General features: G+C 39.4%; 2 protein-coding genes across 2 annotated transcripts in view; one reads left to right on the forward strand and one right to left on the reverse strand.

Moving 5' to 3' along the window:
* kctd3.L (potassium channel tetramerization domain containing 3 L homeolog) overlaps window positions 1-10,618 on the forward strand; it is a 51,902-nt gene extending 41,284 nt beyond the window's left edge. The window contains 6 exon segments of the mRNA NM_001093957.1: window positions 2,483-2,653; window positions 2,825-2,980; window positions 4,597-4,693; window positions 6,278-6,462; window positions 7,705-7,843; window positions 9,053-10,618. Of these exon segments, the coding sequence (NP_001087426.1) occupies window positions 2,483-2,653; window positions 2,825-2,980; window positions 4,597-4,693; window positions 6,278-6,462; window positions 7,705-7,843; window positions 9,053-9,602 (1,298 nt within the window). The 3' untranslated portion in view covers window positions 9,603-10,618.
* Window positions 10,619-13,866: 3,248 nt separating this feature from the next.
* ush2a.L (Usher syndrome 2A (autosomal recessive, mild) L homeolog) overlaps window positions 13,867-26,583 on the reverse strand; it is a 442,265-nt gene continuing 429,548 nt past the window's right edge. The window contains exons 70-74 of the mRNA XM_041562401.1: window positions 19,263-19,507; window positions 18,841-18,933; window positions 16,949-17,020; window positions 16,324-16,533; window positions 13,867-14,976 (exon numbers count right to left, since the gene is read on the reverse strand). Coding sequence (XP_041418335.1) covers window positions 14,887-14,976; window positions 16,324-16,533; window positions 16,949-17,020; window positions 18,841-18,933; window positions 19,263-19,507 — 710 coding nt within the window. The 3' untranslated portion in view covers window positions 13,867-14,886. The remainder of the gene's footprint in view (window positions 14,977-16,323; window positions 16,534-16,948; window positions 17,021-18,840; window positions 18,934-19,262; window positions 19,508-26,583) is intronic.

Below are 26,583 nucleotides of genomic sequence, written 5' to 3' on the forward strand. Positions count from 1 at the left end.
TCTTAGTCCCAACACACAAGCTGTTTTTTCCAGCCTTAGTAAACGCCGCCACCGTTATTCTACAGATTTGCTCTGTCTCTTCGAGGATACTGGTCGAGATATACTTACTCCTCAAAGGAAAAGGAAAGCTGCTTAATCAGTTTATTGCCAATATATGAGCCACAATAGAGCAAGCTATAACACTGTATTTATTCTGCAGAATGCTTTATCATATAACCAGCTCTAGAAACTCTCTCTGTTTGCTTAGGATAGCAGCTGCCATATTAGCTTGGTGTGACATCACTTCATGTCTAAGTCTCTCCCTGCTCACTCATAGCTCTGAGCTCAGATTACAGCAGGGAGGGGAGAGGGGAAAGGGAGGGGGATAGCAACAAACTGAGCATGCTCAAGCCCTAGCCCTGGAGGTTTAAGCTGAAAACAGGAAGTCTGATACAGAAGCCCATGAGTACACAATAGAAGGAAAGAAATGTGGTGTTTCTTTTGACAGAGGACTCAGAGCAGCATTAATTTGAGGGTTTACTGGTGTATTTATATAGACCTTTCTGATAAAACCTACTTAATTTTAGCCTTTACTTCTCCTTTAAAGTTTTCACAACTACTGTGCATTTTTCTGTCTGGAGTTAACTGTCTGGAGTCCTGGGTTAACTAACCAGTAATGAAACACGACCCATTTCAGGATCCCAGGGTTGCACTGTCCATTTAGTTTTCACACAAGCCAGTCCATTGGCAATGATCTCCACTCAGCCCGGCTCCACTCCTCTCGCCTCTTTCAAGATCTTGTCCATAGAAGAAGCAGACAGCCATGGAAGCTATTCTTCAGGCAACGACATAGGTGCAGTTCTTTTAAAAAAACATAAATTCAATATCTGCTGACAAAATCAGTTTGCAGGGTTTTGTGATATATACAGTATATAATACACAAACGTCATGAATATCTTGTAAATTATATCCTTATAAACGGTGAGTAGTGATGTCATTTTTGTCACATGATTCACTAACACTTGTGTATTATAATAAATAAAGTACCCCCTGTTGGATAATATGAGGATATATGAAACTCCTCCGTGACTTATAACATCCTTATATTTTACAAAAGGGTTACTTTATTCACCATATATAATAATACAGAGGCAAGTTATTTAGAGTCAAGGGGCAGAATCATGGATGCACCGAATCCAGGATTCAGTTTGGGATTCAGCCTTTTTCAGTAGAATTCGGATTCAGCCGAATCAAAGTGACAGGCAGAACTGAATCCGAATCTTTAAAATCACCTGACTTTTAATCACACAAACAAGAAAGTAAACATTTTTTTAACCCCATGCTCCCTTCCTTTGTCCCTTCCTGGCCCTAATTAACATATGTTAATTAGGTTTCAGCTTCGGTTCAGTATTCGTTTTTTTCCAGCCTTAGTAAACGCCGCCACCGTTATTCTACAGATTTGCTCTGTCTCTTCGAGGATACTGGTCGAGATATACTTACTCCTCAAAGGAAAAGGAAAGCTGCTTAATCAGTTTATTGCCAATATATGAGCCACAATAGAGCAAGCTATAACACTGTATTTATTCTGCAGAATGCTTTATCATATAACCAGCTCTAGAAACTCTCTCTGTTTGCTTAGGATAGCAGCTGCCATATTAGCTTGGTGTGACATCACTTCATGTCTAAGTCTCTCCCTGCTCACTCATAGCTCTGAGCTCAGATTACAGCAGGGAGGGGAGAGGGGAAAGGGAGGGGGATAGCAACAAACTGAGCATGCTCAAGCCCTAGCCCTGGAGGTTTAAGCTGAAAACAGGAAGTCTGATACAGAAGCCCATGAGTACACAATAGAAGGAAAGAAATGTGGTGTTTCTTTTGACAGAGGACTCAGAGCAGCATTAATTTGAGGGTTTACTGGTGTATTTATATAGACCTTTCTGATAAAACCTACTTAATTTTAGCCTTAATTTTCACAACTACTGTGCATTTTTCTGTCTGGAGTTAACTGTCTGGAGTCCTGGGTTAACTAACCAGTAATGAAACACGACCCATTTCAGGATCCCAGGGTTGCACTGTCCATTTAGTTTTCACACAAGCCAGTCCATTGCTTTCATAAGCTGGGGATCTTTCTTTAGCTCCTCCCACTCCCCCCCCCCCCACAGAGTGTGAAGTTAGTTAAAGGTAGGGATGCACCAAATCCAGGATTCGGTTCGGAATTAAGCCAGGATTCGGCCTTTTTCAGCAGGATTAGGATTCGGCCGAACCGAATCTGAATCCTAATTTGCACATTCAAATTAGGGACGGGGAGGGAAATCTCGTGACAAGGAAGTAAAAAAATGTTTTCCCCTTCCCACCCCTAATTTGCATATGCAAATTCGATTCAGTATTTGTCCAAATCTTTTGTGAAGGATTCAGGGGTTCCGCCAAATCCAAAATAGTGAATTTGCTGCATCCCTAGATAAATGCACAGACAAGATACCACCTTTGTCTACTGTGTGTGTTTCAGGTGTGAGCGGAAACTGGATAGAGATCGCCTACGGTACAAGTTCTGGGGCTGTGCGAGTGATAGTGCAGCACCCCGAGACTGTTGGTTCTGGACCCCAGCTTTTCCAGACTTTCACAGTTCACCGGAGTTCTGTCACAAAGATCATGTTGTCTGAGAAACACCTTGTTTCAGGTACTGAATCCCTAAACACCGTTACCAAAGTGCCATCTCCTTTGGATGCAAAACAGCAGGAATTCTGGCGGAAAAAGGAAAAATTCCTGTTTTGCTTCAAACGTATCCGTTTTATAAAATACTGTATAACAACTGCATAATCAACTCTCTTTTTTTTAACTCTTGCAATAGTCTGCGCTGACAACAATCATGTCCGAACATGGACAGTGACGCGCTTCCGAGGAATGATCTCCACTCAGCCCGGCTCCACTCCTCTCGCCTCTTTCAAGATCTTGTCCATAGAAGAAGCAGACAGCCATGGAAGCTATTCTTCAGGCAACGACATAGGTGCAGTTCTTTTAAAAAAACATAAATTCAATATCTGCTGACAAAATCAGTTTGCAGGGTTTTGTGATATATACAGTATATAATACGCAAACGTCATGAATATCTTGTAAATTATATCCTTATAAACGGTGACTAGTGATGTCATCAGTTATAAACGGTGAGTAGTGATGTCATTTTTGTCACATGATTCACTAACACTTGTGTATTATAATAAATAAAGTACCCCCTGTTGGATAATATGAGGATATATGAAACTCCTCCGTGACTTATAACATCCTTATATTTTACAAAAGGGTTACTTTATTCACCATATATAATAATACAGAGGCAAGTTATTTAGAGTCAAGGGGCAGAATCATGGATGCACCGAATCCAGGATTCAGTTTGGGATTCAGCCTTTTTCAGTAGAATTCGGATTCAGCCGAATCAAAGTGACAGGCAGAACTGAATCCGAATCCTTAAAATCACCTGACTTTTAATCACACAAACAAGAAAGTAAACATTTTTTTAACCCCATGCTCCCTTCCTTTGTCCCTTCCTGGCCCTAATTAACATATGTTAATTAGGTTTCAGCTTCGGTTCAGTATTCGGCCAAATCTTTCATAAAGAATTTGGCCCAATCCCAAAATAATTGTTTCTGTGCATCCTTGGAGAAAATACTTATATCCCAAGCTTATTCTGGATCATTTGGGTAAAATAGTCCTTTCAGCAGGGTTACAGCCAATAAGAAGGCTTATGGTAACAATAGAGGAATATGTATGTAACATAACACTGATATTTGTTTCCCTGAATTTAAGAATTTTATGAGTGGGAAACGCCCCCTTCTCCATTATTGCTCATGGAATTCAGTAGAAAGTATATATTAGTGTTTATAAGAGAAAATAATGTTTTGCTTCCTTTTTAGAATTTTTAGGAATAATTTGACATAAGGAGAAGATGAGAAATTCTATATTAACTGGGTCCTATGCAGATTTAATAATGAACTGATTTTAGAATGATCTAACGGGGTAATAAATTAAACATTCGATTGTTGTCATTAAGCCCACCTCTAGCAACCAGCAGCAACCATTCAGATGTTGCTTCTCAAACCACTGCCCGGTAAATGCTTCCTTCTGATTGGTTTTTATGGGTTACTAGACAAGTAGAGAGAGATGTACAGAATAAAAGACAAAGTAAAGAACGAATGGGGCTGGTTTTAGCTGTGGTTGGTGGAAACATAGAGAGATGATATGAATAATACTGTCAAACTTAGGGATGCACAGAATTCGGGATTTTTTTCAGCAGGATTCAGATTCGGCCGAATCATTGTGCCTGGCCAAACTGAATCCATATCCTAATTTACATATTTAAATTACGGATGGGTAGGGAAATCACATTTCGTCACAAAAGAAGAATTTTTTCCACTTTTTCCTCTCCTGTCCCTAATTTGCATATGCAAATTAGGATTTGGTTTCGTATTCGGACAAATCTTTCACTGGGGATTCGGCCGAATCCCAAATAGTGGATTCGGTGCATCCCTAGTCAAACTATGTGTATCATATTTAGTTAGATTCACAGGCTTTCCCACAGTAACCTACTACTCAGCGGGCTCATCATAATTCCCTGTTTGTTCCCAGGGCCTTTTGGAGAAAGAGACGATCAACAAGTATTTATCCAAAAAGTGGTTCCCATAACAAACAAATTATTTGTGAGACTCTCTTCTACTGGGAGAAGGTAAAACATATGTTTGTATTGATTTGTAGTTTGTTTTGTTTTTGTATATTTATGTTTTTGGCTGAAAACCACTGCTTTAAAGGAGAACTAAAGCCTAACCAAAGAAGTAGCTAGAAATGATGTACATGATGTTTTGTGCTTCTGTACCAGCCCAAGGCAACCACAGCCCTTTAGCAGTAAAGATCTGTGTCTCCAAAGATGCCCCAGTAGCTCCCCATCTTCTTTTCTGCTGATTCACTGCACATGCTCTGTGCTGCTGTCACTTACTGAGCTTAGGGACCCACTCACAATATACAGTACACATAGAATAGAAATGTCACAATATAAGGCTGATTAGTAATTAATACACATAATTACTACATGGCAGCACAGAAACCAGTGCAATTAGCATCAGAATTTAATAATCAGCAAACCTGTAGCATCAGCTTATATTACAGCCAGGGAAGCTCATTTTCTGCTGGATAATTAGTGACGAGCCCTAATCTTAGCTTCTCAACAGCCAATCAGAGCCCACTGAGCATGTGAGTGTCACAGACACTTTCCAAGATGGTGACCCCCTGTGACAAGTTTGAAGTCCTGGATCATTGCTGCTATTGACAAGCTCAAACTTTAGCTTCGTGCAATATGTTCACTACATAAAATATGCCATTTTTAGCCACATTCATTTTTTCGGTTTAGTTTTTCTTTAATGCTACAGATGGAGGAAACTTTGTTTGGGTATCAGTAGGTAGGTCAAAGAAGTCTCTGGGGTGCTTGAGATTACAGGGGCCAAAAATTCCCCAAGAGAGCTTCATCTGACCCATGGACCATCAATTGGTCAGACCTGGTCTAGATACAGTTTGCTGCATCTCTGTGGCTAAAAAAACAAATAGACAATAGGGGTAATTTATAAATGACAACTGATTGCTTTCAGTGTTCAACCTGTAGCTGGTTAAAAAAATGGTGATCGTTGATTGGTTGCTATGAGTTACTGCCCAGGAGCAAATTTGCTCAGTGTTTATAGATGAACCCCAATAAAGATTGGATTCTGTTCTCATCGCTGACATGAACTTTAGAGGCTTTAATACAATGGGGCTCATTTATCAACCCTGGGCAGATTTGCCCATGGGCAGTAACCCATAGCAACCAATCAGTGCTTGGCTTTTTTCAGGCAGCTGCAGGTAGAAGAATAAATGCAACAATCTGATTGGTTCCTATAGGTAATTGCCCGTGGGCAAATTTGCCCAGCGTTGATAAATGACCTCCAATGGCTCTAAATCTGTTGGTTGATTTCCCAACTGTGTCCAAAGATTTTGGCAGCTTTTGTTGTCGTTAAAAAGTCATGGGCCTTGGCATTGAGAAAATAGGGGTTCTACTCATTTACTGTTCGATATTTCTGAAATCCCAGGCTGAAGGTTAAGGGTTAGTGCTTATTCGCTATTGTACATGTTCTAATAGGGTGACTGATACAACCATGTCTGCATATGAACTAACCTAGTAATGGGCGATGTGAGTGCCAAGACTAAATACTGGATCACAACGAAGGAGGTGAATCCATACGTCAGGCCAAGGATTAGAATCTCATCTCGGTCTCCTTCCTTGTAGAATCTGTGAAATTCAGGCTGTTGATTGCACTACAATCACATGTTTTACCGTGAGAGAATGTGAAGGATCTAGCAGAATGGGCTCCAGGCCGAGGCGCTACCTCTTCACTGGACAGTCTAATGGAAGCATTCAGATGTGGGACCTCACCACCGCTATGGACATGGTGACAAAAACTGAAGAAAAAGGTAAAATAAAGTGAAACATTTTTTCCAAATAAACCAATTATTCTTTATATAGCTTAAAGGAGAAGGAATGCTACTGAGTGGGTATATTGCCAATTGATTAGCCACAATAGTGCAAGATAGAAAGATATATTTATTCTGTAGAATAGTTTACCATTCCTCAGAAAACAGCTCTAGAAGCTCTCTGTTTGTTTAGGATAGCAGCTGCCATATTAGCTTGGTGTGACATCACTTCCTGCCTGAGTTTCTCCCTGCTCACTTGCTGAGATTACAGCAAGGTGGAGGTGGAAAAGAGAGGAGGCAGAAGGGAGAGGAGCAAACTGAGCATGCTCAATCCCTAGCCCTGGAGGTTTAAGCTGAAAACAGGAAGTCTGATACAGAAGCCCATGAGTACACAATAGAAGGAAAGAAATGTGGTGTTTCTTTTGACAGAGGACTCAGAGCAGCATTACTTTGAGGAGTTACTGGTGTATTTATATAGACCTTTTTCATAAAGCTTACTTAGTGGTAACCTTTGGGGCAATTTGTCATTGATCGAAGTAAAATTTCTAATTTCAAGCTAATTTTTGTGTACTTCGGCTTGGAAATAGTTCTAATTCGATTCGACTTTGACCATTCGCCATCTAAAACCTGCCGAATTGCTGTTTTAGCCTATGGGAACGTACAATTCGAATGCGCTATTACTTAGATTTTCACACTTCGATTTTTGATCGAAAATGGACCTATTCGGCCAAAAAAAAACCTTTTATTTAATTTCAGTTGGTCTTTTTGAATTGGAAGTTTTTCAAATTTGAAATTTAACCCTTGATAAATCTGCCCCTTAATGTGTCTATACTACTTAAAGGACATTTATGGCAATGTTTCTGTTTGCTTCAGCCCTTTGTCCAGCATCCCAAATCCCATTACAGATAAATTGTGCAGGTGCCAAGATGTTGGCCTGGGAACATTGCATAGATCTGATGACTTCAGGGTCCTTGTAACTCCCCAGTGACATACTCAGTGTGGCTTCAAGTGAAGTGGGACAGACCAAGTCCAACATTGGGGAACAAAAGCTATCCTTTTAAAATAATTCTGCCAGGTTCCAGTTTTGATTGGAGTGTGTGAGTAACCTTGGGTTGTTTTGGGTTGCTTTACTCATTCCAAGCACCAAATAACTTTTGATTATATGTTGGAAGATTTTGGGATTTGTAATGTAATTAATGTTGCTCCTGAAGAAATGACTGAATGTTGTTTTGCTGGTATTAGATGTAGGCGGTCCAACAGAAGAAGAGCTTCTTAAGCTTCTGGACCAGTGTGATCTGAGCACCTCTCGCTGTGCAACGCCCAACATCAGTCCTGCGACATCCGTGGTTCATCAAAGCCGTCTTCGAGATTCGAATTCAAGGTAAGACACTGTTTGTATGTATGTATGTATGTATGTATGTATATATGTATATATATATATATATATATATATATATATATATATATATATATATATATATAATTATTCGGCACTAGGTATGTCTAATTCTATTACGTTCTCGTATATTGAATATTACATTCTCACGATTATCCTCCCACATTCCAAAAATAAAATGTTTCTGTGCAGTCTTGCAGTGTATGTTTCCAAATTCTTCTGTAGATTTCATGCACATGTACTAACTTTAAAGCCACATGGAATAGCAGGGAACATGTAAATAATATTTAAAAACTTTTATTCTTCTTTGTCCTATACCTAAAAACCATAGAAAATGCTGTTTGTAAATTGGATATACTGTATGGCTTTTAATAAATGAGGGAAGTCCATAATTCCTTGATTGGCTGAAACTGAATTTCAGCATAATCCCTGCCCCCCCTTCCCCCCCCCCCCAAAAAAAGTTGCATCATCCAAAAAAGAAAAAGTCACTTCAGTTGTTTTAGTTCTGGTTTGTTAATCTGTAGATTCATAAAGGCTGTATTTAAAGGGATACGGTTATGGGAAAACATGATTTTTTACAAAATGCCTCAGTTAATAGTGCTGCTCCAGCAGACTTCTGCACTGAAATCCATTTTTCAAAAGAGCATACGGATATTTTTATATTTAATTTTGAAATCTGACATAGGTCTAGATATGCTGTTAGTTTCCCAGGTGCCCTCAGTCATATGACTTGTGCTCTGATAAACTTCAATCACTCTTTACTGCTGCACTCCAAGTCCTCCCCATCAGCCCATCACCAAAATAATGGGAAGGTAACCAGATAACATCTCCCTGGTGCATACAGTATAAGAACAACACTCGTAGTAAAAACAATAGTAAAAATCCTTGTCCCACTGCGACTCCATTCAGTTACATTGAGTAGGAGAAACAACAGCCTGTCAGAAAGCAGTTTCATCCTAAAGTGCTGGCTCTTTCTGAAAGCACATGACCAGGGAAAATGACCTGAGATGCACCTACACACCAATATTACAACTAAAAAAAATTGGATTTTGAATAAAATTTTATATGGTAGAGTGAATTATTTGCACTGTAAACAGTGTAATTTAAGAATAAAAACTACACCATAAAAATCATCACAGTTTCCCTTTAAGCATACTGCTCTGTGGTGATTTATCCATTGTTTTTCTTTTGCAGTTTGCAGCTGCAGCATGAAACAATCCATGAAGCTGCCACCTATGGGTCGGTTAGACCTTACCGGGAGAGCCCGCTGTTGGCAAGGGCAAGGCGAACCGAGAGCTTCCATGGTTACAGAGATTTTCAATCCTTCAGCTTCGGTAAAAACAATACCGAGAAGGCGAGCCAAGAAAATGGAAGTGTTTTAGTTACATGTGAAGCGAAACCAGCCGACCATGAAATCTGTACCCCGGACAAAAAGACTCCTCCAAGGGCAAGCAAAGCTCTAGAAAATATGTCCGACACCTGCAAAGGCCAGGAAAGCTTAGACGCCAAGAAACGTGTCGGGGAGGATGGCACCGAATCCAAGTCTGAGTTAAAAAGGAGAAGTGGTTTTGAAGGGGCTTTCTTAGCAAGGAGAAAAGTTTCCCATGTTCCGCACCTGGGCTCCTCGCCCAACACGAGTGAGGGTGGAAACGACTCTCCCCGCAGCGCATCGCCTTCTCCTACCAAATCCACCACTTCTCCGCGTCGTAAGAAAAGCGACTCTTCCTGCCAGGACTATGCTTAGTACAAAGAACAGACAAGAATGTTTTTGTGTTCGTTTTTGGCTTATAAAGCATGTTGGTCTATAGTTCCTAGAGAAATGCCGAATGAAATATTCATGTCTGACTTCTTTGCTTAGATGCCTTTTGCCTGGTTCATAAGACTGGATTGTAGCAGCCGTTCAGCCTTCCGGAGAACCGGCCTTACCAGATGCCCCTGGAGAGGGGTTTGCCATCTATGCAGTCTTTCTGCAACGTTGTACTTTTATAAATATATATATATATATATGTATACTTTTTATAAGAAGACAAAGTTTAATTGTACACATATGCTAGCGTCATAACTTATTCGTTTATAAATAGTTATTTATCTTACAAGCACTGATGCAGTAAATAGATATTTCTTCAGATTTTTTTTAATTTTGAAAAACATACAGCATAATTTGCACGTTAGCGGGCCGTAATATAGAGATAGCTCTACTGCTGCTTCAGGACTGCACCTTTATGGGATGTTCAGTTCTGCAACATCCAGAGGGCTTAATGTTCACTATCGCTGCTATAGTACTTTTATTTTTCTGCTATGCTTGCAATTGTCTCTAATATAGCAATATTGCACTTGGGTGTCGTGTACACTGACTCGGTTAACTTAGAGGGGCTTATTTATTATCTGTCCAGTATCCCGGACCCCCACAAACCTATTACGTAAAACAGGAGTAATGTCACAATTGCAGCAGAGGTCGGTAGATGAGTGTACATGGCAACCATAACCCACTAATGTTTTTGTGATGTCACTCTGGCCTACAAATGACATGATTATGGGATGTCGGGTTGATGTGGCTGGTCGGTAATAACCCCCAGTGTATTGACTTATTGTTTCAGTATTTAATGCCCCAAAGTTGTTGTTTTGTTAGCATTGTCTGAACTGGAAAACCATTTTAGTAAACCTATATAATACCGAGTATTTAAAGAAAAGTATCATTGAACCTGTCTTGCAGTCTGTGATATGTTTATATCATAATCCATGGAATATTAAAAAAAAAAAAGCAAACTTAACGGCTGGTTGTGGTTCTACATGCCTGGACAGCTTTTTAAGTTGGTAAATATCACTGGGGAAAAAATGACCTTGGAAATATCATTGCTGCTCATTAATTTGAAAGGGAAAAAAAATGGCTGATTTCATTAAACAGCGTCCCTAAATATCCGAGGATCCATTAATCTTGCTGTCTTGTAAGTGTAAGAGCAATTATATGGGAAACCCAATTTGCAGTTTTCCCAATGATATTTATAGATGTAACCAAAGAATGAAATGAATTGGAAATGTATAAAGTCAAATGTGAAATTAACATCAATGTGTTTCAAGTTGACATCACAATGGGGATAGCGACTAGGGGTGGAGTACAATTTCTACTTGGTTATGCTTTATACAAGGGAATACTCTTGACCTCTGTTTCAAGTTGACATCACAATGGGGATAGCCACTAGGGATGGAATACAATTTCTACTTGGTTATGCTTTATACAAGGGAATACTCTTGACCTCTGTTTCAAGTTGACATCACAATGGGGATAGCCACTAGGGATGGAATACAATTTCTACTTGGTTATGCTTTATACAAGGGAATACTCCTGACCTCTGTTTATGGTATCTCTCATTAAAAACTATGAGGTTGTTATTACTAATCCTAAGCTTTGTGTACTGGCTGCGTTTGGTGGGGCGAGATCCTTGGACATCTAGATTCTGCCTAATGTGTCTTTTTGATCACAGTAAAGAAGAAGGTGATACATGAAGAATGATGGCTATACCCGTTGAGCCAATATTTCCATAATAAAATGATGGAAGAGCAAAGCAATTATTGCATTTTACCATAACATTCCCTCATTCTCTTTAATATCAACACATTTGGACCTTCCTCAAGAATGATTATGATTTCTAACCTCTCTGAAAAGTTCTGACCACTTTTCACATGGCTTGTCTGATTAGAAGCCTATGATTGTGTGTGTAACACAAAACGAGTAAGGCTGTGGACACAAACTTGTTTCAGTGTGAACTAACTGCCTGGTGGAAGATTGCCTTCATTGAGTGCCTGCTCCAAAGAATTTTCTGTTTGTCCACTCCCTGTGCTGAGGGCTTAGGGTGGTGCACCTGGGCTTCTTCCTTTATGTGTTGAGTAATCACTTTCTACTTGTAGACCCTAACCTCAGACTTATTTGTCTGATTAGAAGGCCTCCTTTAGCTTCTCTCGATCAACTGAGATAATAAGATATTGCACTTCTCTTTAACCAGCATCTTTTATAGGAACTTTGTTTCTCTGGTGCGCAATGATTCAGGTTTGCAAAAAACATGTAGAATATATTGGTAGCACCAGTTTGGCTTAATTAAATTAAACCAAGATTTTCTAGGAATGCTAATACTGTATTCTATGAGAATAGTCTTGCTGTGTCTTTTGCGACCATTGTAGAGTCTAATATTTGTAGTTACATTCAGTTAACATGGCCTTCAGTACATAGTTGTGAATTTGGAGTCTTCTTTAGGATGCAGGACCAAAGCCTATCAATGAATGGATAGAAGAACAAAGGCCCAAAAGTAATCCAGAAGATGTACGATTCATTCCTAAAAGTTCAAGGTTAAGCATCAAAGGGTGGTATGGTCCAAGTAAAAATTCATGAGTGCCTTGACTTCAATGAACTTCCACTTGCACCATTTGACCTCTAACTCTTTATGGGCATAGAATGCTCCTTATGTTCATAAAAACCTTCTTTGTGTGACCCTCTTGCAGAAAAATAAGCTGCTACTTTTTTTAGATGCACAAAGCAAGCCAATATTGTGGAAAACTTGTGTTGGTTTCATAATCCACTAGGAAGAACTGGAGAGCTGAAAATACATTTAAAAACTGTGAAGTCTTGTAAGACTATTCAATACAACGCATGGCCCCCTCAAGGCCAAAAACATTGAGATTTCTTATTAGCTCAAGAAATTAAGGGGCAGAGACATGCAAATTACTCCTTAATATCTCTGTGGCCAACTGTGTTTGTAGGACCACTGGTTTACTTGAACAGATGCAGCCTTAGGCGGTGGACTACATGCGATTGATACACTTCTCTCCACCAACTTAATTTAAATGAGGAGGAGAGAAGTGTATGTACTGAATTCAATGCTTCCAGTATCTTTATTTAAAAGAACACTATCCGCCCTTTGTGGATATACAGAAAGTGGAGGCAACTTGAATCCGATCTCTGTTTGGCTCTGTGTATCCGCACACAATCGGAAGGCATTCTATTAAACGTAGCACTGATTTCAGCAGATCCGCTCCTCTCCGCCTCGGTAATATTCATTAGGTGGAGAGAAGTGGAGGGAACGCATGTATGCCCTCAGGCTTAAAATTTAGAGCCATTAATCCTAACATGCAGGCAGCCAGTGATGGTACAGCAGTCCGTTCCCTGCAGCCAATTCCCATGAAGCTTTGCACAATAACACACTTTTCATGCAGGAAATCACAGGAGTTCGCAAGGCATTGTGGGAGTCTTGTCTGAAGAATAGCGGTCTACGTCAACGTTGTTTCAGTGGTAAATTTAATCAGAGCCTGCAGGGCAGGGGCAAATTCTGATTTCAACTGCAATTATATTTACAAGCAACTTAAAATCACAGAAAAATTGCAATTCATGTATATTGAGTACATTTGCTTTCCTTATACAGTATGGGATCCGGAAATATGTTATCCAGAAAGCTCCGAATTACAAAAAAGCCGTATCCCATTTTATCCAAATTCTGAAAAATGATTTCCTTTTTCTCTGTAATAATAAATCAGTAGCTTATACTTGATCCCAACTAAGATCTAGTTAATCCTTATTGGAAGCAAAACCAGCCTATTATTGTAATGTTTACTTGATCTTCTAGTAGACTTAAGGTATAAAGATCCAGATTACGGAAAGATTGGTTATCTGGAAAACCCCAAGCCCCGAGCATTCTGGATTATAGGTCCCATACTGTACTAAATTTTACATTTGAGTTTACAACAACCTCTTTTAAAATCCCCCTGCAACAAGAGTGCTGCTTTTAATGTTGGTAAGGGGATCTTAGATAGATATTTAAGGTTGAGTAACATTTTCTTTTACACCAGAAACTCATTAAATAATAAAAATACAATTGTCTTGATGCCATTTTTTATTTATGCCATAATATTGACCTTAAATAAAGATGTTTCATGTCTTAATCTTTACCAAGAAAGCTCTTCCTTATAGTTGTCTTACGCAAGTATTTGCCCCCTTCCCCTCCACCCCCACATAAAATTTGCAGACAAAATTAAAAATGGATTAGCAGTTGTGTAATATTCCTACATTTTATTTGTATCCTGTAATTGTATCTGCAATACGCAATTAGGGGCCACTATAAAATTTTTTTTTTTTTTTCATTTGTATCGGTCTAATGGAAATATAAACATGTGGTTCTTATTCTTTCGCCCACAGCTTCTTTGATAATATTTCTACCATAGTTTTAGTCGCTTCCTAGTTGCCATTTTCTCAGAGTGGCTAGCCCAAGCTTCATTATTTCTCCAATTCCTCAGCTTTTGTGATGATATTACAGCCACAGTTCAGTTTTTCCCAAGTTGCCATTATCTCAGAGTGGGTAGCCAAAGCTTTGTTATTACTCCAATCCCTCAGCTTTTGTGATATTACTGCCATAGTTCAGTTTCTCCCAAGTTGCCATTATTTTAGGCTAGCTTGCCAAAGCTTTATTATTATTATCTCTCATAGCCTCGTATGGGAAACCACCACAAAGCCAGGGTTGAAAAGGCTTTTTTTTTTTTGACATCGCAAGGGTAGGACCAACCAAATGCATAATCCCCAAAAATTTCTACTAAGTACTACAGACAATTCTAGGGAACATTTTAGGGTATAGTGGCACTTCAAAGAGTCTTGTTGACTGGTAAATCAACTTCAACATAGTAGATACATAAAGGCAGACACACAAGTAGATTTTCCGTTGTAATGTTGCCTGTATCTTATCATGTGTACAGGAAACGCAATTTCCTAAAACGCTTTGATTCTTGAGTTGCATACAGCTGGCAATAGAGAAATACATTTTGTGTTCAAGACCGCAGTATGTCTTTGGTTTATAAAGTTATGAGAAAATGTGTCTGGTACTAATTTCCATCCCATGTGATCTGTATATATTGTACGCAGAAGAGATGTAAGTATTGTATATCATTTCTCTGGATATTTGGTCTCAAACCGAGTCATAATATGATGCTGCCCTAGGTGCAGTCTGTTGAATAACGTTGACCTCTCGTGTCTCCACAGAAGTGCTCTCCTCTTATAACGGTGTGTCGGTGAACGCTGTGTGATGCTTTGTCACTGTGCTGAAACTTTTAATGGTGCTGATCAGGTCTTCATCTTCAACATACTATAAAATAAATAACATTGTTGATTGGTAAATGACCAGTCACATACATTTTTTAATATCTTTTATATCCTTTTGCCAATATGGAACTTCCATTGAAATTCAGAGTAAAATAAATCAGTTTATATACAGTATATGTACTATTTATGTACTATTTAAATGGTTATCTACGGCTAAGGTGCTACCTCTGCTTGTTCATGACTATCTTCACCAGGATATCTCACTTCAAGGCATTTATTTATCAAAGGTCGAGTGTTAGAGTTTATTATAACTCTAATGAACTCTCAACTCGAATGGATTCTTATTTAAGAAAAAACTTGAATGGAAAAAACTCAATTCTCTGAGTTCAAGTTGTAAAACTCGAATTGGTCAAGTTTTTGATCCAAAAAAACCCCTCAAATCGCTCGAATCATTTGAGTTTTCAGGCAAGAACCTCTGAAAAAAACTCAAACATCACGAAGACTATTAACATCTTCAAATGGTTCAAGGGAACCCTGCCATTGACTCCTACATGACCTCAACAGGTTTTAGATGGTGTATTTTTGTATTCAAGCTATTTCCGGGGTCAGGGTATAATACATCTCGAAAAATCCAAGTTTTTTTTTTAACCCAAAAATGTGAACTTGAACCTTAATAAACCTGCCCCTAAGTGTACCAATCACAAAGCATGATCTGCATGTGGATAAAGCAAATGAATTTGGTTTTTGATGATAGCAATAACTCCCAACCTGTGTATTGGACCTGAGCTTCTGAAATCCACCGTGTTCTTGCAGTAGTCTCTGTTACTATGTGCAAAGAGGGCTAATTCTAGGATAAATGAAATATGGCAGCTGGTGCCTCTTGTCTGGAATCTGGCATATGTATAAAGTATACATACAAATATGAGTATGAGATCCGTTATCCAGAAAGCTCCGAACTACATGAAAGACATATTCCAGTCCATTTTACTCATATAATTCAAAATGTAAAATATGATTGCCTTTTTCTCTGTAAAGTAAAACAGTACATTAAACTTAATCCCAACTAAGGTATAATTTATCCTTATTAGAAGCAAAAAAAATCCTATTGACTTTATTTAATTTTTAAATTAATTTTTTGTAGACAAAGTATGGAGAACCCATTTGGAAAACTCAAAGTTTTGAGAAATCTGGATAAAGGTCCAGTATATGGTTCAAGAATCCAGTTTTCTGTGGAATGCCTGAAAGGCATGCGCTACACACAAATGCTAATGTGGATCAATAAGTGGGCCAGTGAAAGCATACCCATAGAAAACATGCACTGTGGGTGAAATTCATCTGAATCCTGCAACAAAAGGCACTGCTCTACTGTTTCTGTCTTCCGTCAACTTACCATCCCACTGTCATGGCCTTGCAGTGTATTGTCCCATAAGGAACCATCTACCAAGGACTTTTTGTCATGAGGAGATATAAACTGGCTGGCACTGCGGTACAGCGAATTCTGAGAAAAGCTGTGGCTGATATGACTAGCTTTTCTAACCACCATTGGCGTATTCGGGCCAGTATTTGGCTCCAGTTCCGATACCTTCAGTTCAACAATCCCCTGGAATGGAAATTATATTTATTTTTTAAAAATGTAATTATAATTTTGCAGTTATTTAAATCTTGACTGGAAATGCACATTAAAAAGAAAGAAAACACTTGCTCGCCCAACAAAAGACTTTAAGGGCATCTATCAAAAGACCAGAAAAAACTGGCCGAGCTGCCACAATAAAACTCCCACCAAGCTTGAATTTACAAGCATTAGCCCACCGAGCAAACTACTAATTACTCTTCCACTAGTTAGTCACCATGATTCATGCAATTAACCATAAATCTCATTCTTCATGATTTACGCATAACAGTAAAGTGGTAAAAGCGTTTTCCAAGAAGAAAGGCAGCTGGTTTGAAAAACAGAGGGCCACCAAGCCATGCAGATTGGAGTATGGCACATGCACTGGATTCCATGCACCACTAACCTCTGAGTGTGTTATGTAACTTTTTAATGTGATGCAATTTGTTGAGCCGGATACATCAGCCACAAGATCACACTGGGATGTACAAACAAAAGGATGTGCTGTTAATTACATTAGTAGTAGTACAGCTATTCACTTTTATATACTGGGCACTGCTATTTCTTTTTTTAATATTTATTGAAAAGTTGTTGTTTTTTTTTTTTTTTGCTCAAAGATCAAAAACAAAAGTGAGACCAATGAGAAATATTTCTACTGATAGGTTTCATTTATCACTTTAATCTCTGCTGTTTCTTACAGCAAGAATGACAGAGAAAGAATTGTTGATCAATTCATTAAAAATGAAAATTTTAATTTTGATCTCATTTATATCCTTTTTTTCACGATTATAAACAAAAAGTTCATTTAACATTTTACTTTGAAGAAGTAAAATGTTACTGAAATCCCATTATTTTAAAAGCAGAAAATATGAGAAATCAACAATCACGGAAGAATATCTTTTGTCAAAAAAAATACTGATTTTTAGTTTATTAAGGACGAGATAAGAAAATGAGAAATGCTTAGGAAATATGTACCGAAATCCGCCACTTTTACTCATTTTTCAAAATGGCATCCTAGGTGCAGGGGCAAATTCACTAACCTGCAGAGTTGCGCCAGTGCACGCTTCGCCGTTAATTCACTAAAATCCGAAGTTGCGCTCAGGGAGGCGAACGGTAGCGGAGTTGTGCTAGCGTTAATTCATGAAATGCCTAATTTGCATACGGCGCCAAGTTAAAGTACAATGGACATATATGTAGCAGCAAATACATTACACTACACAAGCCTGGGAAAACTTAAATAAAAGAGAGGTGTTATATTGCCCTATACATGTGCCCACTGTATAGTTTAGGTGCCATATGTTAGGAAATGTAGGGGGGGAAGGAGGGTACCCCAAAAAAATGTACGATCTTTTTCAGCCTATCACCCTTAAAAAAGGAAAAGACTTAGAAAAAAATGTAACTTTTTTTGAAGCAAGCCCTATCTACTCTATTGCACTTCGCCTGGTCTGAGGTGGCGAAGGCAAGTCTGGCGCAAGATGTAACGTTCAGTAAAATGCGAAAGTTAGTGAATTAACGTAGTTACGTCCCTTCGCCATAGTGCAAATGTGCCTGGCGTAAGGGTGCGAAGTAGCGCTAGAGTAGGTCTACTTCGCTAGCGCCAGCACCCGTTAGTAAATCGGCGAAGTAACGAAATGACGTCACGCTGGCGAATTTGCGCTAGCGTCAAACGCTTCGCACTTTAGTGAATTGCCCCGCAGTCTTTTCAACTCAAGCATTGCGTCTTGATTTTTCTCTCTGTGAAGTTGTTGATGTCACGTACTTGATCTACTCATTCTCTAGACTGATATTTGCCGCCAACTGATTAGAAATTTAGCCTGCCAGTTTGAACCAATGTACTAAATTCATAGTCAAAGAGTATTCACATATGCCTCACAGCTGCTCCTCATAAAAGTGTACAACTATAGTCAGAACATAGGCTGCATAACCCATTTTACATATTTCTTGTGTAATTTTCTTCAGAAAATTAAAGAAGGACATTAAATACCACTAAGATGGTGAAAATTAAAGACTTGCAGGAAAAAAAATTTTTGGTGAAGAATTGTCTTCTGCCAAAATTATACATTTTTAATCCTTGACTGCTATAGATTTGCCCAGTAGGTTCTTATTTGTCATATTGTGAGGCAATGGGCTGTCGTAAGGATATCTTCAACATATATTTATCAACAAGCAGAATACTTGTGGTGTGAAAGTAGTTTTCAAAAATTTTTGCCAGAATTGTTGCAAAGTAAATAGAGGTGCATGTGCATATATTGTATATATCTCCTATTTACTATGAAAAGACATCCCTAGAAACTTTACCTTTTCTTCATTTTCTCCTTCTGGGGATGCTGTTGGGGCTTTCAAAATAGGATCAGGAAGAAAAACATGTTGACTATCAGACAGAGAGTGTTTCTGGATATTAGGAGGAATTCAGATACAGAAAGAAAAGAAAATATTAGGATGAAATCTGGAGAGAGGAAATAAAAAGATAAAGTTTGATAAATTTCAAGGATAGCTATCCGGTGACCTTCCGGATGATGAGAAGAACCACACCACCAAGAACTAGGTTTGGAAAATAAGTTGGATGCACAAGTCTGTCTTAAATATTCTCATAATGATGAAATAACATTTTTAGGGGATTGAAATACCTAGTATGCTCCACCACAGCCCCTTGCTGCAAGTTGTGGAAGCCACAGCTTTTGGACAACAAAATTGATGTCTGTACTATACGCATAACATACCGCATACGTCTCATGTTGTGTGTAAGCACTAGAGGGAGACATCCTCGGCTGAACTGGGACCAAAGGAGGTCGTTCTCGAGGATAAGGCTGTTTGTTTATCTTTTTCCGGAGAACCAATGATAGAAAGATGGCCAACAGTAACAGCCCCAAAAGGGCCATGAGAATGATAAACCACAGCTCTGTGTAGAAGGTGTTCCCTCTTGCCTCCGTTCCATTCTTCGCACTTGGAAATGGCTGTGCAGGAGCTAAGAAAATAAAGAGATAATCTGCCTGTCATTTGAGGAATATTTACACAATGGGCATTACCTACTTAGAGCATAATTAACTTACAATGTCCACCGCACCTAGTCAATTTATACATCCTACTTTATGCTAATTAAAATGCTCAGTGGTTAAGCAAATTATCTAATAATGTACAGACTTAACAGGAAATAAAGATAGTGCATGCTTATATATTTTCCGTAGCAGCCATTGAACTGTTTAGGGTTATGTATATTATTACTTTCCAATTCATTTCATTGCAAGCCTCTCCTATGAAACATTTATGCAATACACCCCACCAAATATTATCTATCCTAATACCCAAGATCAAGGGGTAGTGATCATCTCAGCCAGCCCAGTTCTGACCAGATATTGGTTGGGGAGGCCGTAGTACCATACAATAAATTGCTGACCCAATCAGGAATTGGAAGGCAATTTAGTAGCAGAAAAGTAACTAGAAAGGCTTTTTATATACTGGGAGCAGTGTGCAAAATTTTAGATGGAAATTGTTTTTTTTTACTCAATGTTACAGTATAATTAGGGAACCCTGTATATACCACCACATTCAGGTTGGCAGTAGCCCCACTGTTCCATTGCATCAGTAGGCGCACTAGTCATCAGAGCAGGTTGGATGGTACACCAAGGGCCGCCATCAGGGGGGCACAGGGGGTACAAGTATACCAGGCCTGGCTGTGCTGCAGTTTTTGAAAAAGCCGGGCCGCGCTTGGCAGCGCCGAAAACATGCCGCCTCTTCCAAAGTGCTGAGCCGCCAAAAATCAGAACTGTCCCGAACTGCCGAAGTCACGAAAAGAGCCGAACTTCAAGTCCTGAATTCGCGGAAAGACCCAAACTCCCGAAAAGACCCAAACTTGAAGTCCTGAAGCCGTGGAAAGACCCAAAGTTACGAAAGGAGCCGTACTTGAAGTCCTGAGGTTGTGAAAAGACCCCAAATCACGAAAAGAGCCAAACTTGAAGTCCTGAAGCCATGAGTTCAGTTCAACTGAACAGCAATGTGTGTGTGGTTTTTTTTTTGGTTTTTTTTAAAGCCCTAGCCACCAATGTATTATTTTTTAAATATTCTCTGGGGTCCCATTTTTTTTAACTTGTTAGAAGTGCCCTGGCGCCAACATTTTTTTATGGTGGGGCCCTGACCACCAATTATTTTGAAAAAAACTTTTATGGGGGTCCCTGGCGCCAATGTTTTTTTTTTTAAAGAAACCTTTATAGGGGGTCCCTGACCATCAATGGCTTTTTATAACTTGTGTTTGGGGGAGTTTTTTAACGCTAATGTCTGTGTGGTCTTGTAACTGTGAGGTGGGGTTAGCGGGATCTGGGGCGGGGCTTGGGGACTTGGCTGGACGGCCAAGGGGACCCTAAAAATGTTGTTGTCCAGGGCCTCGTTATTTCTAATGGCGGCCCTGAGTACACTGGCCCGTAGCACAACAAGTGCTAGTACATGCTTGGATACAGATGGATTTGATTCCAATATTTGGGTCCATTGCAGTTACATGCAATTGCATTCATAAATTAGCCTTTAGAACTTTCCCAGCATTAAATGAATCCACATGTTACAGTCCTGCCCTCTTTCTCTAAACTTGTCATGGTGATTTCATCCAAAGCATTTTATTTAATGATAGCATCCTCCATACTTCTATCCACTGTAAAGTATCTCTGGTGGTAAAAACAAAGTTGTAGTGGGAACTGTAGGCATTGCTGTACCTAAGCCCTAGTAGGGCTCACATAAATACAAGCAAAAAGCATCCTAATTAGCATCTGTATTGGTTCTGCACACTTTTTTTTTTAACCTGTGTGCAATTCATATGCAACATGTTGAGGGAACCCTGGAAGTAGGGGCAGGTGTTACTTTTAGGGTTCCTTTATCACATTTAGCAGATCACCAGAGCTGGCTGAAGTGCTGGTTGGCACTAGACACAAGCAACTAGTGTGTGCAGCGCAAGTACCTTTAAGAACCATTATTAAATATCCACCGTTTTGCACTAAAACCAGAGTTTTTGCACCTGTTATCACTTCAGCATGGTGGTGTCTTGGTTGGTTTGCCCACCTCTGTTTACTGCTGGATGACAGCCACAGACAAAAGTCCAGCAACTCTCACAACAGTATCCTTATGTAATTGTTGTGTTCTTTGAATATCCCTTATTTGTAAATCTTCATAGATAAGTAAAATAAATGAATGCGGCTGATATTTAAACACTCTACATCACTTTCCCTTTTGTGTAGTATTAGCTATTCAGGTACTAATTGTGCATAGTGCTATAAAGAATCACCACCTTAGAGAATAAATGTGCTTGACCCCTAGGTGTCACTGCTGCAATATGTAATACAAATATGGATCTCTGAACTCAAACACTGACTTCTCCTTAAGAGCAACCTAGAAATGAATGGTATCTCTTGCTTAACAAGGCAGAATATTTCACTAATATTTCTGATGCAGTAATGCCTTAACCCTCTAGAGAAATGCTATGGTTTGTGCTTCTGTCTGAATCTACATAACAAGAAGGTAGATAGATGATAACTACTGATGAAAGAGGTAGGTGGATGATAGATGAGAGAGAGATAGATGATAGATAGATAGATAGATAGATAGATAGATAGATAGAGAGAGAGAGATATAGATGATAGATAGGAATAGATGGATGATAGATAGATAGATAGATAGATAGATAGATAGATAGATAGATAGATAGATAGATTTTCGCTAGCGTTAATTTCTGCCTAGCACTCTTGCTCTTAGGTTAATTTGAATAAGGCAGGTACATTAAAGTCATATGGACGTCTTTATTAGAGATAATGCTTGAAGCGGGCATGTTTTATTACAAATGTCCAAGGAACCTGAAAGATCCTCTAATGCCCTTCAAATGAGCCCACCCTAAAACGAAGGTTCCATGCCCCTCAAATTTCTGGGGAAAAATGTGAACACAAAAACTTTAATAGTTAGAACTTTTGCAGGCAATCCAGCTTAAAAAAAAGGACACGTCACCAGCTTTTTACAACTTTAATGCATTTCTGGCAGACAGGATATGATGTAACTGACATAAGATTGAGGAGGATGTCGCTTCATTTTAGCAGTTCGCTCAGTCTTAGGTGGCGAAGGAAACTGGCAAAATAGGTAACGTTGAGTAAAATCCGCACTTCAGTGAATTTGTGGAGTAACGACCATTCACCACAGCAAAAAGTCGCCTTGAATTGGCGATGTCCCTGCAGATGTGATTTCTGGCAAATTGACGCTAACGTTCAGCCCCAAAGTGAGAACCTTCTCTCCGGATGCAAGGACAGAAAAGTAATCATAAATTAATCTCTTTAAGTGTAGAGAGAGTAATTGCCTCTGGTGGCAGGCGACCCATTCCCAAGTTTGCACAGGAAACTATTACTATCTGCTAATTCATTTGTGGCCTACACTTAAGTAGCCAAATCAGGTAAATGAGTGAATCTTTATGTTCACAACCACCGTAATATTAGTTATAGAGGTAAAGATCCAATCCCCATTGTCACTGTCTGTGAAGACAGATCAAGAAGTACTTCTGTGGTCCTTGTCTTTCCACCCTTCTTAAACAGTATTTATGCAAGTCCCCAAATATGAAGCAAAAATATTTCTAAATACCATTCCAGATAAGGTTAAGAAACATACTGTTCTGTTGCATTTTCATGAGATGAACCAGAAGAGTTGTTTTCATGGAATTATGTTTGGTCCAAGCATGGACAAAACCACTGTTTGGCCTCATACATACTGTAGGACTATTGTGAGAACTCACCCTGGTAGTCTAGTGGGGGTGCGACGGGGACGTCCGCTGTGTCCTTCCTTTCCTGTGCCGATGCACGTTCTCAGGGACTGACCGCGCTGCTCGCTTCCAGGTTCAAGTGAGCATCGCGGGTGACGCCATTGAAATATTAAGAGCGCGGACGCTTTTCAGCAAATTGCCCAATGTAAAAGTTCTTTTGTTCCTGGGTGCATTCTGATACTGCTATTAGTCCTGTAAATCCATGTTTGACCCTTGCCTGTCCCTGCCTTCTAGCTGTCTGGTTTGATCTCTGTTTTGACTACTCTTCTGGTTCTGTTTGGTACTGCGTTGTTCTAATTATGTATGACCTTGGCCTGTGACCCCAACCTTGCTCCTCATATCAACTTTGAGACCTTGTTGCCCATGGGTTTGGTTTCCTTGCTTGCCCACATTCCCCGCAATAAGACCTGGTGGCATCTGAGTAGCGAAGGGCTCCACCAGAAGCCAAATGCGGCTAAAGGCAGAAGAGTGGGTTGAGACCAGAATCTTGGAGTTAGTTCTGGGTTTGAGATACCATTCATTGCAACAATATTCAGCCACAAATGTCCAAATCCAGCTTTAAGCTTCAGACCAAGCCAGCAGCTTATCGACTTTGTATGGGGCGGTGAAGCAGTTTGTCTGACCCATCATGCAGGTTTGAAAATACTGTTGGGCAAAGACCACATTGGTGCATTGACACAGCCCTTGCCTGGTGGGTCTATGTAGGCTGACAGTATTAAAAGGGACCAGCAATCCGATTGGCAGATTGGGCCTAGTGTGTAGGAGGATTTTATTATACAGGGAGGAAGAGTCTGAATGTATTCTCCTTCTTGAACTGCCCTGAAGAACCAAGTAGGTAGGATCAAGATAAAGTCTTTAGCTTCACTGTTCTGCATGACTTGGAAAAAACAAATAACTAAAACTCTAGATAAATGTAAAAATGATGGTTCTTATTTTTTCGAACAACACACGGAACACATTTTCAACACCTGAGCACAGGTGCATATCGCCCCTTAAATCCATACCATAATGACTGCCTACAAAATTATGTCCAGAGAAAGAATTGGATATTTCACATTCCAAGAGTGGATATAGTGTAGCCTGTATTTTATTTCCTACAGTGACAAACTAAAGCAGCTCCACTTTCCTCTAAGCAGCGGGATTTTTTATGATTGTGTTTTGGATTTGGAGAAGGCCCTTCCATAACCGAAGTGCCGTAAAAGAGACTGATTCATGAGACATGAAATGAGCACAGTTCAATCTTTATACTTAGTACAGAAGGATATGTCATACTCCCCCAACATGCCCACAAATAGAATATGTCATACCTTGACTTATACACTCTCAACAAAGCATCATCTCGGTGAATAATTCTAACCTTTATTTGACATCTTAATTTACTAAAACAAACAGCGGATTTCTATTACAGAGCCCCTGCACTTACCGATAGCACTGCATAAAGCAATATTCAACATAATATAAAAGGGAAAGCCGTGCAATCGAGGAATGATGGAGAAAGGTTACATTATAGATATGTGGTTTAGGATTATCTGGATATAAATCAGATAATGGGGGTGTGCTCATTACAGTCATTATAGTTTCTATGGACGATAAGGAAAATCAAACTGTCAGTAGATACCTCGGACTTGTTGTGGCCACATTCTGTGCTATTCAGGTTTTTACAACTACAGTACATGTGTGTATGGTTATCTGTGTTATTTAATGTCATGTTCCGGTGACTATATATTCCCATTGTACCACTGTGGTGCGAAAGAGCCTTTATAACATTTTGATGTCCTTTACTGCCCTCTGTGCTTCAGGATCTATTAAAAAAACAAGGGTAGCACTGCCTGCCCGGTATTTTCTATCTTTGGACCTTAAAGTGGACCCGTCACCAAAAAAAAATATTCAAAATCTTATTTTATCACATTAGTCAAGCAAAATGAACTTTAATTACACTGTTTAAATTATTTGAATCTTGTTTCCTTCAATCTGGGAATTCAAAATGATAGCAAGCAGGCAGCAGCCATTTTGTGGACACTGTTTTTTAGGAAAGCCTTGTATCATCTCAGAATCTTGTTTGTGCACCAGAATGGGGGACCCGATGTCCATTCCCATGCCCTGGTTACACAATTAAATGGTAAAGAGAACGGGGGAAATGTGTGGAGAGCAGTGACATCTAGGAAGTGCTGAATGGAAAGTGAAAGTAATTGTCTGCCCCGCCTCTATGCCACTGGCATAGAGGAGGGGCAGACAATATTTGATTGACAGCTGAGATTTTTAAATGAGCTTACAACAGCTATGAATGCTTTAATAAAAAATAGAAATTGGATTTCATGTTTAATTTGAAAAGGACTTTTATTATACAGATTTTTGTGTCTGGGTGACAGGTCCACTTTAAAACATCCTATTTGACTATTTGATTGGGGTTGACTAAGATTTTGGTTCTGCCAATAGGTCCCTATGTGGCACCTATAAATACCTATGGAGCTTTTTGTCATTTTTGAAGGTACCTGATCTCAGGGCCGCCATCAGGAGGCACATGGGGTACTCTTGTACCAGGCCCAGGCCTAAAGCGGGACCTAGATGTGCTGCACTTTTCAAAATAGCCAGGTCCCACTTGGCAGCGCTGAAGCCGTGCCACCTCTTCGGAAGTCCTGAACCCCCAAAGTCCCGAAAAAAGCCGAACTGCCAAAGTCCCGAAACCACGTAAAGACCCGAAGTCACGACAAGAGACAAACTTGAAGTCCCGAAGCCACGAAAAGACCCAAAGTCGCGAAAAGAGCCAAACGTAAAGTACCGAAGTAGCGTAAAGACCCAAAGTCACGAAAAAAGCCGAACTTGAAGTCCTGAATCTGCGAAAAGACCCAAAGTCATAAAAAGAGCCGAACTTGAAGTTCCAAAGCCACGAAAAGACAAAAAGTCATGAAAAAAGAGCTGAACTTGAAGTCCTGAAGCCATGAGTTCAATTTTACTAAACACCAATGTGTATTTTTTTATTTTTTTAAAGCCCTAGCCACCAATGTATTATTTTAATACTCTATAGGCCCCAGCCACCAATGTTTTTTTAAATATTCTCTGAGACCCCAATGTTTTTTTTAACTCGTTAGGAGGACTCTGGCACCAACATTTGTTTTTAACTTATGGGGGGCCCAATGCTGATGTGTGTGTGGTCTTTTAACTGTGGTGTGGGCGGGATCTGGGGTGGGGTTTATATATATATATATATATATATATATATATATATATATATATATATATGATTCTCATCCAGAGTGGCCAAG

The sequence above is a fragment of the Xenopus laevis genome, chromosome 5L (assembly GCF_017654675.1).
Source record: "Xenopus laevis strain J_2021 chromosome 5L, Xenopus_laevis_v10.1, whole genome shotgun sequence".
Taxonomy (NCBI): domain Eukaryota; kingdom Metazoa; phylum Chordata; class Amphibia; order Anura; family Pipidae; genus Xenopus; species Xenopus laevis.